The sequence below is a fragment of the Elephantulus edwardii genome, unplaced genomic scaffold, assembly GCF_000299155.1.
Source record: "Elephantulus edwardii isolate Elephantulus edwardi_28Jun2011 unplaced genomic scaffold, EleEdw1.0 scaffold00353, whole genome shotgun sequence".
Lineage (NCBI taxonomy): Eukaryota > Metazoa > Chordata > Mammalia > Macroscelidea > Macroscelididae > Elephantulus > Elephantulus edwardii.
The window spans coordinates 1,232,684-1,245,550 of NW_006400103.1; the positions used below are offsets into that span (position 1 = coordinate 1,232,684).

Genomic DNA, 12,867 nt, shown 5'->3' on the forward strand with positions numbered 1-12,867 from the left:
GCTCTGTCCTGTGCCAATCGCACTGTCTCTGACACTCCCATCCCAATTATCCCAGTCACTGAATCAATCCACCTCATAGAAGGCCTTCCTCTCCTGTGCTGTCCCTCCACCCTCCCAAGCATGATGTCCCTCTCTAAGGACCGGTCTCTCCTATGCATATTTAATATACATGTGGTTGTTACGTGCCATCATGTTGATTCTGACTCAGTAACCGTATGACAACAGCTCTTTTTCCTGCTCTATCTTGAGCCAATTTCATCATCTCTGACATATCTATCTTCATTACCTTATTTACTGGGTCAATCCATCTCATCTGGGGTCTTCTTCTCTTGTAATGTCCCTCCACCCTTCCAAGCATCATTTCCCTTTCCAAGGACTGGTCCCTCCTTACAACATGCTCAAAGCATTTCAGTTGGAGTTTCAAAATCATTGCTTCCAAGGAGGAACCTGTTTTCACCCTCTCTAGAACAGAATTTATATTCTCTTAGCAGTTTATGGTCAATTCTCCAGCACCACAACTCAAAGGCATTGATTCTTCTTCTACCGTCTTTAGTCATTGTCCAGCTCTATGATGCATAGCAAGTGATCAAAAAGACCATGGCCTGAATCAGACACACCTTAATCCTCAATAATTTGGAGAGGTACCTAAATGCAGACATTCCCAATGCAATGTGTCTCCTTATTTCCTTACTGCTGGTACCAAGGATGTTAGCTGTGGATCCAAGTAAGATGAAGTTGTTGACAGTTTAAATATCTTCTCCATCCATCATGATATTGTCTATTGGTCCAGTGGTAAGATCTTTGTTTTCTTGACATTGAGATGCAATCCATATTCAAGGCTGTATTTTTTGATCCTCTGCAACAAGTGCTTCAAGTTCTCTTTGCTTTCAGCAAGCAAGGTAGCGTCATCTGCATAACACAGGTTATTGATGAGTCTCCTTCTGTTATTGATGCCATAAATTATCTTCATAGAGTTCAGGTTCTTGAATGATTTGCTCAGCATACAGATGGAATGTGTACAGAGAGAGAATATTAGCCTGGTGCACGCCCGTCTTAATTTCAGATGCTGCCCTGCGTGTGCTCAATAGGGTGTGCCAAGAAATCTGGAGGAAAACTATCTGGCCAACTGACTGGAAGAGATCTGTATTTATTCTCATTCCAAAAAAAAGGTGACCCGACAGAGTATGGAAAATATTAAACAATTTCACTAATATCACATGCAAGCAAAATCCTGCTGAAGATTTTCCAGAAGCTACTGGACCAGTACATTGGCAGAGAACTACCAGCAATACAAGCTGGGTTTGGAAGAAACATTATTGCCAATGTCAGACAGATCTTGGCAGAAAGCAGAGTACCAGAGGAATGTTTATCTTTGTTTTATTGACTATGCAAAGGCCTTTGACTGTGTTTATCACAACAAATTTTGGTTAACCTTGAAGAGAATGGGAATCCCAGAATACTTGATTGTGCTTTTGGGAAATGTATACTTGAACCAGGAAGCAGTTCTCAGAACACAGCAGGGAAACACCGTGTGTGGTTCAAAATCAGGAAGGGAGTCAATCAGGGATGCATTCTGCCTCCATACCTTTTCAATCTATATGCAGAACAGATAATTCAGGAGGTTGAGCTCTATGAGGTCGAATGTGGCAACAGGATTGGAGGAAGAGTCATCAGCAAGCTATGTTATACAGATGACATAATCTTGAAACTGAGGTGGACCTTAAGAGCTTGCTGCAAAAGGTCAAGGACTATAGTCTTCAATATTGATTAATGAAGACAAAGATTCTCACCACTGGGCCAGTTGGAAGCACCATGGTAGAGGGAGAAGAGATTGAGTTTGTTAAGTGTTGCAGCTTGCTTGGCTCCACAATCAACACTCTTGGCACCAGAAGTCAGGAAATTAAAAGACAAATTGCTGTCAGGGACCTTTCCAGAGTACTGAGAAGCAATGATGCCAGCCTAGAGACTAAGGTGCACCTGACCCAGTCAGTGGTGTTTGCAATTGTTTGCTATGCATCAGATAACTGGACGACTAATGATGATAGAAGAATTGATGCTTTTGAGTTGTGGTGCTAGAGAAGAATCTTGAACATAACATGGACTAACAAGAAAACAAATGGGTTTGTCTTGGAGAGGAACCAAGTTTCTCCTTCTAGGCTAGGATTTTGAAGCTCTGTCTCACATACTTTGGGCATGTGGCCAGGAGGGACTGATCTTTGGAAAAGGACATAATGCTCTGTAGGGTGGAGGGACAGCATAAGAGAGGAAGACCCTGGAAGAGAATGGATTGATAGAGTGACAATGTGGGTAGGTGTGTTAGAGTCAGTGAGATTGGCTCAGGAAAGGGCAGGCTTCACAGCAATTGTACATAGTCAGAGGTGACTCGACAGTATAAAACAACAACAACAACAACAACAACAACTTATAGAATATATTTTATAGAGTATCAACTATTTTGGGTCTTTCACAAAATAACTACTAGTGTCTCTTCTAAAAAAATAAGTAGAATTCTTAAGCACTTTCTTGAGAATTTTCTTCCACATTTTCAAAAAGTATTCCATCGTCTATCATATGTAAAGAAATTTCACCCATCAGAGATGAAAAGTGCTCATAAAGGGTTTCTTCTAAAAAGTAATGACTGCAAAAATCACTGGGATTCCTCCATAGTAATAAAGAGAAGGAACCCAAGAAAGCAATACCATTTACAATAGCCAACCACAAATTGAGATACTTGGGAGTGAACCTAACTAGAGACACAAAATACCTGTACAAAGAAAACTACAGAACATTTCTGCAAGACACAAAAAAGACGTAAATAAATGGAAAAATGTGCCCTGTTCATGAATACGAAGATTAAATATTGTGAAAATGACAATTTTACCAAAAACCAATCTAGATGTTCAATACAATCCCAATGTTGTTGGTATGTGCCATCGAGTCGCTTGTGACTCATAGTGACCCAATGTACAAGAGCCCTAAACACCGTTCTATCCTGTGCCAACCTTGCTGTCTCAAACACACTCATTCCCACCACTACACTCACAGAATCGATCCATCTCATTGAGGGTCTTCCTCTCCTGTGCCGTCCCTCCACTCTCCCAAACATGATGTCTCTCTCAAAGGACCAGTCCCTCCTTGCAGCATGCCCAAAGTATGTCAGACGAAGCTTCAGAATCCTTGACTCCAAGGAGCATTCTGGCTTCACCCTCTCAGGACAAACCTGTTTGTTCTCCTAGCAGTCCATGGTATATTCAACATTCTTCTCCAGCACCAAAGCTCAAAGGCATCAATTCTTTTTCTATCATCCCTATTCACTGTCCAACTCTCTGATGCATAGCACGTAATTGCAAAGACTATACCCTGGATCAGGCGCACCTTAGTCTCCAGCCTGATTTCGCTGCTCTTCAGTACCCTGGAGAGGTCCCTGACAGCTGACTTTCCCAATGCAACTCGTCTCTTGATTTCCTGGCTGATGTTACCAAGAGTGTTGACTGTGGAACCAAGTAAACTAAAGCTGTTAACTATCTCAATCTCTTCACCATCCATACTGCTGCTGCCAATTGGCCCAGTGGTAAGAATCTTTGTTTTCTTGATGTTGAGCTTTAATTCTTATAGAAGGATCGAATCTGTATCCTTGCTTTCTCAGCAAGCGCTTCAGGTCCTCCTCAGTTTCAGCAAGCAGGATGTGTCATCTGCATAACGCAGGTTGTTGATGATTCTTCCACCCATCCTGATGCCACATTTCCTCCTTGTACAGCCCAGCATCTCGGATGATCTGTTCTGTATACAGATTGAAAAGGTATGGAGACAAAATACATCCCTGACGGACCCCTTTTCTTGATTTTGAACCATCCAGTGTCTCCCTGCTCTGTTCTGACGGCTGCCTCTTGGTCCAAGTATAGTGTTCGCCTTAGCACAATCAAATATTCTGGGATTCCCATTCTTCTCAGAGTCAGCCATAGCTTGTTGTGATCCACAGTCAAAAGCCTTTGCATAGTCAGTGAAGCACAGATAGACATTCTTCTGGTATTCTCTGCTTTCTGCCAAGATCCATCTTACATTAGCTATCTGGAAGTTCTCCGTTGACATATTGTTCCAAACGTTTTTGGATAATTTTCAGCAGAATCTTGCTTGCATGTGATATCAATGATATTGTTTGATAATTTCCACACTCTGTTGGGTCACCTTTCTTTGGACTGGGAACAAATATCAATCTCTTCCAATCAGTTGGCCAGCTGGCTATCCTCCAGATTTTCTGGCACAACTTAACACATCCAGGGCAGCATCTGTTTGTTGAAATAAATCAATTGGTATGCTGTCAACTCCTGGAGCCTTGCCTTTTGCCAGTTCCTTCATAGCAACTTGAACTTCCACCTTCATCACCCTAGGCTCTTGCTCATATGTTATTTCATGAAATTCCTCTGTGTCAGCCAATTTCTTCTGATACAGTGACTCTGTGTACTCCTTCCATCTTCTTTTGATACACCCTGGATCATTCAACATTCTACTCAAACTACCTTTAAGTATTGCCACCCATGGCTTGAATTTGTTTTTCAACTTCTTCAGTTTAGGAAACGCTGAACAAGTCCGGCCCTTTTGATTTTCTGACTCCAGCTCTCTGCACATTTCATTATAGTATCTTGCTTTGTTGTCCCAAGCTGCCTTTTTAAATTTTGTGTTCAGCTCTTTGATTTCTTCCTTTAGCTTTGGCTTCTTTTTTTTTTTTTAATTTAGTTTGTTTATTTTTCATTTCAATGAACATCTACAGAGATTTTGGAATTCCATTCATTCATTGTTGCACCCTTCTAGCTTTGGCTTCTTGGCACTCTAATGCAATACTCAGAGTCTCATCTGACATCCATCTTGGTCTTTTCTTCTTCTTCAGCCTTTGTAATGATATTTTGCATTCTTCATGGACAATTTTCTTGATATCCTCCCAGAGCTCATTTGATCTACACTCATTGGTGCTCAAGGCCTCAAACCTGTTCCTAAGATGGTTTTGAAATTTGAGTGGGATAGACTTAAGGTCAAATTTTGGTTCCCGTGGACTTGATTTCATTTCACTCAACTTCAGCTTGAACTTGCATATGAGTAATTGGAGGTCTGTTCCACAATCAGCACCTGGCCTGGTTTTCGCTGCTGATATTAAGCTTCTCCAGAGAGTCTTTCCTCAAATGTAATAGATTTTTGATTCCTATGCATGCTATCAAGTGAGAACCATGTGTATAGCCTGTGTTTATGTTTCTTATAAAAGGCATTTGGAATGAATAAATCATTGAATGTGCAGAACTCCAACATTCTATCTCCAGCCTCATTTCTCTCACCGACCTCGTGTTTTCCAGCTACTGATCCTTCTTCCCTGTTCCCAACTTTTGCGTTCCAGTCGCCCATTATTATTAATGCATCTTGATTGCGTGTTTGATCAATTTCTGACTGCAAAAGTTGGTAGAAATCTTCTATTTCCTCCTCTTTGACTCTAGTTGTTGGTGAATATGTTTGAATGATAGTGGTACGGATATTATTCTGTCGCTCACCACAGATAACAAATTCATTTTTCAAGGAGATCAAAAGGGAAATTGTCAAGTGTATTTGGAGAGGAAGGAGACCCAGAATGAACAAAGCACTTATGAAGAACAAAAATGAAGTGGGAGGCATAGCACTCTCTGACCTCAAAACCTACCGCACAGCAGTAGTAACCCAAAACAGCATGGTACTGGTACAATGATAGGTAGGTACATAGACCAATGGAATAGAACTGAGAACCCAGAAATAGGCCCACCTATCTCTGGTCAACTGATATTTGACAAGGAAACAAAACCTATCAAATGGGGAAAGGACAACCTCTTCAATAAATGGTGCTGGAAAAACTGGATTTCCACCTGCAGAAAGTTGAAACAGGATCCACATCTCATACCATACACAAATATTAACTCAAGGTGCATGAGAAACCTGGGAGTGAAGCCCAAACCCATGAAGTTCATAAGAGACAAACTGGGATCAAGCTTAGATGGCCTAGTCTGTGGTTTAAAGAGATGACCAAATACAGCTACAAATGCTCAATCTGGTGGGGGCGAGAAGGGGCATAGGGGGTGAGTTAATCATAGTGTCACGCAGTTTGGTAGGTATGGGTGGTGAAGTAAATGGAAAAGATCCTGTATGAAAAACAATGTATTAGAACTTTATAAATAAACCAATATAAGACAATTTTAAAAAAGGAAAATAAAGAATCCCCAAATTGAGAAATGAGACCTCCAAAGATTAAATACCTGTGTGTATCTAAAACATTTTCCAATACAATGAAAAGAAAACATACCAACTGAGATAAAACATTTGGCAGTACCATTTCCGACAAGTTTCTTATCAATATTTACAGAATTCTACAGGATTTCCACAGAAAAATGACTGATAACACAATTATAAAATGGGCAAAAGACATGGAAAGACACAGAGGAACTTCCTCTTATTATCAACCAAGGCTGGACTCTATAAAGGAGGAGTATGGCATCAGGATTGAAGAGAGACTCATAAATAACCTGTGTTATACAGATGATACAACCTTGCTTTCTGAAAGTGAGGAGAACTTGAAGCACTTGCTACAGAAGATTAAGGAATGCAGCCTTCAGTTTGGATTGCATCTCAATGTCAGGAAAATTATTCTTACCACTGGACCGATAGGCAATGTCATGATGGATGGAGAGCAGATTGAAACTGTCAACAGCTTCATCTTGCTTGGATCCACAATTAACACCCTTGGTACCAGCAGTCAGGAAATAAGGAGATGCATTGCACTGGGAAAATCTGCAGTTAGGGACCTTTCCAAATTATTCAGGAGTAGTGATGTCAGTTTGGGGACTAAGGTGTGTCTGATTAAGGCCATAGTCCTTCTGATTAATAACTATGCATCTGAGACCTGGACAATGAATAAGGATGAAAGGAAAAGAATTGGCCCCTTTCCTCAGTTGCCGCTAAGGTGCTCGGTCCTTCCAAGGAAGCTAAGGCCACGTTGGGGTGAGGCCCTCACTTCATCTGGCGACTAGCACTGCGTCCAACAGCCTTCCGCCTAGTACCAGCGCACTATAGCCTCCGTCTCTGAGCTCGCCTGCATCTACTCGGCCCTCATCCTTCACGACGATGAGGTGACAGTCACGGAGGATAAAATCAATGCCCTCATTAAGGCAGCCGGTGTCAACGTTGAACCTTTCTGCCCTGGGCTGTTTGGAAAGACCCTGGCAAATGTCAACATTGGGAGCCTCATCTGCAATGTGGGTGCTGGTGGACCTGCCCCAGCGGCCGGGCCTGCACCAGCTGGAGGACTTGCCCCCCTAACTGCTGCTGCTCCAGTTGAGGAGAAGAAAGTGGAAGCAAAGAAAGAAGAATCTGAAGAGTCTGATGATGACATGGGATTTGGTCTTTTTGACTACTCCTTTTGTAACGTTCAATAAAAAATCCTGAACTCTTAAAAAAAAAAAGAAAAAATGAATTGATGCCTTTGAACTGTGGTGTTGGAGAAGAGCACTGAACATCCCATGGATGACCAAGAGAACAAACAGCTATGTCTTGGAGATGATGCAACCAGAGTACTCTTAAGAGGCAAGAATGATGAGGCTTTGCCTCACACACTTTGGATATGTTGCTAGGAGGTGCTATTCCTTGGAAAAAGGCATGATATTGGGAAGAATGGAGAGTTGGTGAAGGAGAGGAAGACCCTCAACCAGGTGGATTGATATGGTGACTGCTGCAGCGGGCTCTTGTGTGTCAGGAAGTATGAGGATGGTGCAGGAACGAACAGGGTTCAGTTCTTTTGTTCATAGTGTCGCTATGAGTCATGCTCAATTTGACAGTACCTAACAATAAGAACAGGTAGGCTATAGTGCAGGTCTTTGTTCAATTGCTCTGCAGGTAGGAGTAGAAGAGGCAAAGAATAGATTGCTCCCTGCTTTCAGGCGTCCTTAGAAGTCAACTCTGAAGAGAAGCCAAATCTAATCTACGTTGACTTCCTTTTCATATGATCTGAAAGAGGTAGCTAAATACACTAGAGTGGGGGGTTGAAGAGAGTTGTTCTTGGTGGAAGATATTTTAGCTGGGTGATGTATTAAAGGATGGACAGGTGGGGTAGTTTATAACAGAACATAGTGCTAGTTTTGATGTTGTGCAAAGTTTATATTAAGTAACGGAAGGGAGATATGTGGTCTTCTTCCTGAGTAGAAGGTACAATGAGTCTGGGTTAGGTTTGATGATGTTAGGCTGGGTAAAAGAATTTAGCATATGGGGTAGGTTGAGGTGATGGAAGTTTTTACAGGTTCGGTCCCCTGGTAGTTCTGGAGTGTGATGAGTTGGTTAGAGACAGGATAGGGTTTTGGATAAAGACCTTGCAGAAGGAATATGACTTTAGGAGGATTCTCTGTGGAAAAAGCTGACTAGATAGATACACATAAGGGATGGGGGAGGTAAGGCGGTTTGTGTGAACCCTTGGGCAATAGGCCTGATTATGGGCACTTGAGGATGGGTGGAAGCTATTTCTGCCCCCCTCACTTCTCTTACTAGGAATTATATTTGAAGAATCTCTGAGAGCTAAATCTCTATATACTGGAAATAGTTTTTCTGTGGTCCCTACTCAGGTCACGTTTAAACATGTCATGATCAATGTAGGTCTGTGTAACTTGAACTTCTGCATAACTACCAGTACTCTGCAGGTGCACAAAGTAACTATTTTTCTCACTTGTCTGTTGTTTTTGGGCAATAAATCAGGATTTTTTTAAAGGTCTCTGTTTACCTTAAGAACTGAGAAAGTTTTACTGTTTATAATCTAACAGCATTTATTGTACTTCCTTTAAGTTTTGGACATGCTTTAAAAGATAACTTGTTTCTGTATGAGTTTGAAGAACAGGTATAGACAAAGGTTTGTTATACAAGATCTCATATGCTGACAATTTGAATATTTGTTGAAGAACTGCTCTAACATACACAGGTTAATCAGCAATAATCTCATCAGATGAGTTTGCTGGCACAATTTAGCTAGACTCTTTTTTAGTTTGATTCATTTTTTAAAACACTGAGGAGGACCTAAAGTGCTTGCTGCAGAGGGTCAGGGACTTCAGCCTTCAATATGGATTGAGGCTCAGTATCAAGAAAACAAAGATTCTTACCACAAGACCAATTGGCAGCATCAGTATGGTTGGTGAAGAGACTGAGATTGTTCACAGCTTTAGTTTGCTTGGCTCCACAGTCAACACTCTTGGCACCAGCAGCCAGGAAATTAAAAGACGTATTGTGATGGGAAAGTCTGCTGTTACAGACCTTTTCAAAGTGTTGAAGAGCAATGATGTCACTCTGGAGACTAAGGTGCACCTGATACAGGTCATGGTCTTTGCAATCACTTGTTATGTGTCAGAGAGTTGGACAATGACTAGGGAGGTTAGAAGGAGAATTGATGTCTTTGAGCTGTGGTGCTGGAGAAGAGTATTGGCAGCACCATGGACTGCTAAGAAAACAAATCGGTTCATTCTGGAGAGGGTTAAACCGGGCAGCTCCTTGGACGCAAGGATTCTGAGGCTTCATTTGACATACTTTGGACTTGTTGCAGGGAGAGAGCAGTCCTTGGAGAGGGACATCATGCTTGGGAGGATGGAGGGAAAGTGAAGGAGAGGAAGACCCTCTATGAGGTGGATTGATTCAGTGACTGGGGTAATCGGGTGGAGGTGTCAGAGACACAGATTGGCACAGGACAGAGCAGAGTTTAGGGCTGTTGTATATAGGGTTGCTATGAGTTGCAGGCAACTCGACAGCACATAACAACAACAACATAGATTATATAGAACATTTTACTATTTATCTTTCCAACAACGTTCCCTTTCTCTTACACTTTTACAATGTTCACAACCATCACAACTTCTTAGTTTTCAAATTCAGACAAAGTCAGACATACTACTTAAAAGTAAAACCACTCTTTTACTTTCTAAAAGAATTTAGTACTACTACTTCTGCTTAACTATAGATAGTGACTGGTTCTCAGAATCTCTGGGTCAGTCTACTCCAAAGCAAATAAAGGCTGAAAGTCAGAGTGGAGCGGTAAAGAATGCATTAAATTGAGAAACAGGCTTTAAATTGAGAAACAGACTCGAAGGATACTTGGGTTACTAGAGTGCAGGGTTTGGGCACTACTGGATGAGCAGGAAGTAGTATTTCCTTGATAACTCTTAAGTTTGGACGAATCTCTATTCACCATCTGGACTGCCAAGATGGGAGTGTCAGAAGGAGAAGATTTTTCAAAAATCATTCTTGCTTCTTCTAATTACTTAATGATGGGCGATACTGATTTCTTTTAGGATATTCTGCACCTGGTTTCAGTGCTTTTTTTTTTTACTTCAGGAAATCTTTTATTTCATCCAAAATGCCTTCCATTTCTGAAAATACAGTTTTGTTTTGTTTTTTAATTTAAGCAGAAAAAGAATTCCACTTTGAAAAGACTCAGGCACAATCAAGGAAAGCTAGAAAGCTAGTAGAGTGTGTTTGCTCCCCATATCCAATGAGAAAAAATAGAGAGGACCTTGAGAATAATCTTCAGTGTTTAGATGCGCCAGAGGCTAAGAAAACAGGATTCAAAGAGAACCATAAGGCATCAGGGGGCCAGTCAGCTCATTGGCAAGGCAATCCCTAAAATCAGTTTATTTCCTGTCAAAGTCAGACTACTGGTGGATGAGCTCCCAAACAGGGTCCCTCCCGCCTCCCAACATGTTTAAGAACATTAGAATGAGAATAAAAACTCCAACCTCGGATGATTTTGACTTCTGAAAGAAAAAGGCACCTGTCTTTGTTTAGTTCCCTCCAGTTTTTCTGATATTGTCTTTATTTTTTCTACTTGGTAAGTCTCTCTCAGAAAACTGTGAGGAACATTTTTAATAATGGAGACAAAAAAGCACTCACTAGTTTTGGGAAAAAAAACAAAGCTAAACAACGCAGCTGTATGTGGATTCAATCATGGACAATGATCAAATCGCAGAGCCCCCTTCTCTTTCAACCTGGAAAAGAATGCTTTTTAAAACAGATTTACCTCAGGGTGGCTAAAATACATGTTCTTTTTCTTCCTTGTAAAAATCCTTTTATCTTCTAAATAAAATCTCTCCTTCCTTGAACCAATCTTGATCATGAGAAAATTCTGTGGCATTCCAGTAATGTGACACACACAACTTTGTTTTATACAACAGAATAGTTTTTAAAGACAAAAATCCAAAACCTCAGGTAATTTATATATGTATAAGATAGAAAATGGTATTTCTAAAGTCCATGTTAAAGAAAGAAGATACCAACAAGCTCTCTGGTCTCCATGCACAGTTAAGCATTCTAAATGGGAGACCTCTTTAACATGAGGCCAAAGATCAGTCTAACCTGTGTGTCGTGCAATTCTTCTAACACTGGCTTGTGTGTCTCTGAGAAACAAAGCACGTACAATCCTATGGAAAACAACGAAGGCACCTTTGAAAGGCAAAATCCAGATCACCACTTTCTTTCTCATAGGGATTGGCAGGCAGATGCCACATGATTCTTCCCAAGGCCTTTAATTCACTGTTTCTTCTTTTTACTTGCAGCACTATTCAAAACTTTCTTCTTGCCTTTCCCACCTTCTGAATTGTGAAGCTTAATGTTATCTAAGGTGACTTCATGGGAAGGTTGGCATCCTCATCCTCTGATTCTGAGCTGTTTTCTGTGCTATCTTGTATCTCTTCTGAACTGTCCTTTTCCTTTCAGTCAGACAGGTTAATCTGAAACAAGGCTATTTACATTTATATGACTTTCTTTTTAGTCTGATCAACCTTTTCAATATCAAACTGACCTGGTGATACAGCTGCCATTTCTTTTCTTGACCTTTTATTTGCTTGGACCATCTGTGGGAGAAAGGTCTGTACTTGGTTCAACAAAGGACTTCGCTGTAATCAGGAGTGTGTGCAGAGCAGAATCCTTTCTGGAATTCAGTTTGGAGTTCATGAGCAACTTGTTCTGTATCCCTCCAAGGTGGCCGCTCCCCACTGACAGCAGCTCCCCAAACACCGACAGCCTCAAGCAGCATGCAGTGGAAGGTGCAAAGCTAGGGCTGGGCTGAAGTTTTCTTGCAACTCCGTGCTTCTTGCAGCCTTCAGAGTGAAACATTTAATGCTATTTTTACAGTTAACATTCTTTTAGCTCTTGAAGGTTAATTAGTCCAAATAGCTGGATTTTAACCCTGGGGGTATATTGAGGCTTACAGCTATTGAGTCACCACTTTTTAATGCCAAATGAAACATTAGGGTGAAGAGAACTTTAGCATTTTGATAACAAATCCTTTCCCAATAAAAGTACAGGCATTTCAGTTATAACCAGAAATTGATGGGGACATAATATTTTATATACAGTTTAGCAAGGAAGTTTTATAGTTTATAGTCTTTATAGGTCTCCCTTCAATGCCCACAATAGTAAGTTGGCAGTGGAAAAGAAGGCTACTAGAAGATTGTAAGACCAAATAACTCATACCAGTGTTCAGAAGAAAGCGAATTATCTTACCAGCAATAGCCATGTATATTCAAGGCTCGTCCATGTGTATGGTGATGCTATGCTGGACACGTGTAATGACCCTGGGGGAGCCAGGACCTTGTCAGTCCCATTGCTCTTCTGCCACCATGATATGCTTGGGACATTCTTGATCCAGGTATTTATGAGAACTACATTGGAAACAAGTGGCAGGAGGCTTACCTTCTGCCCTTTGACTCTCTTGCAGCATCTTTTGATACTCACAGTTTACATGACCAGGCTTTTACACTGAAAATCCTGACAAATAGAATTCGACTGTACATATAAAAAGAATTTGTTATGACCAAGTAGGATTCATGACAGATA

General features: G+C 41.0%; 1 protein-coding gene and 1 pseudogene across 1 annotated transcript; one reads left to right on the forward strand and one right to left on the reverse strand.

Moving 5' to 3' along the window:
* The first annotated feature begins 6,124 nt into the window (after positions 1-6,124).
* On the forward strand, positions 6,125-7,442 carry LOC102859280 (60S acidic ribosomal protein P1-like). The gene is made up of 2 exons (XM_006901965.1): positions 6,125-6,154; positions 7,065-7,442. The coding sequence occupies exons 1-2, from the start codon at positions 6,125-6,127 to the stop codon at positions 7,440-7,442; spliced, it is 408 nt and encodes a 135-aa protein (XP_006902027.1).
* A 4,117-nt stretch (positions 7,443-11,559) lies between these two features.
* On the reverse strand, positions 11,560-12,144 carry LOC102859682 (annotated as a pseudogene).
* Positions 12,145-12,867: the final 723 nt, after the last annotated feature.

What these genes read in the sequence shown, in the direction of transcription:
- LOC102859280 (XM_006901965.1), top strand. Translation starts at nt 6,125, where the DNA reads ATGGGTGGTGAAGTAAATGGAAAAGATCCT. An exon ending in AAGTAAATGGAAAAGATCCT is followed by an intron (nt 6,155 to 7,064) that starts GTATGAAAAACA and finishes CCTTCCGCCTAG; the next exon opens with TACCAGCGCACTATAGCCTC.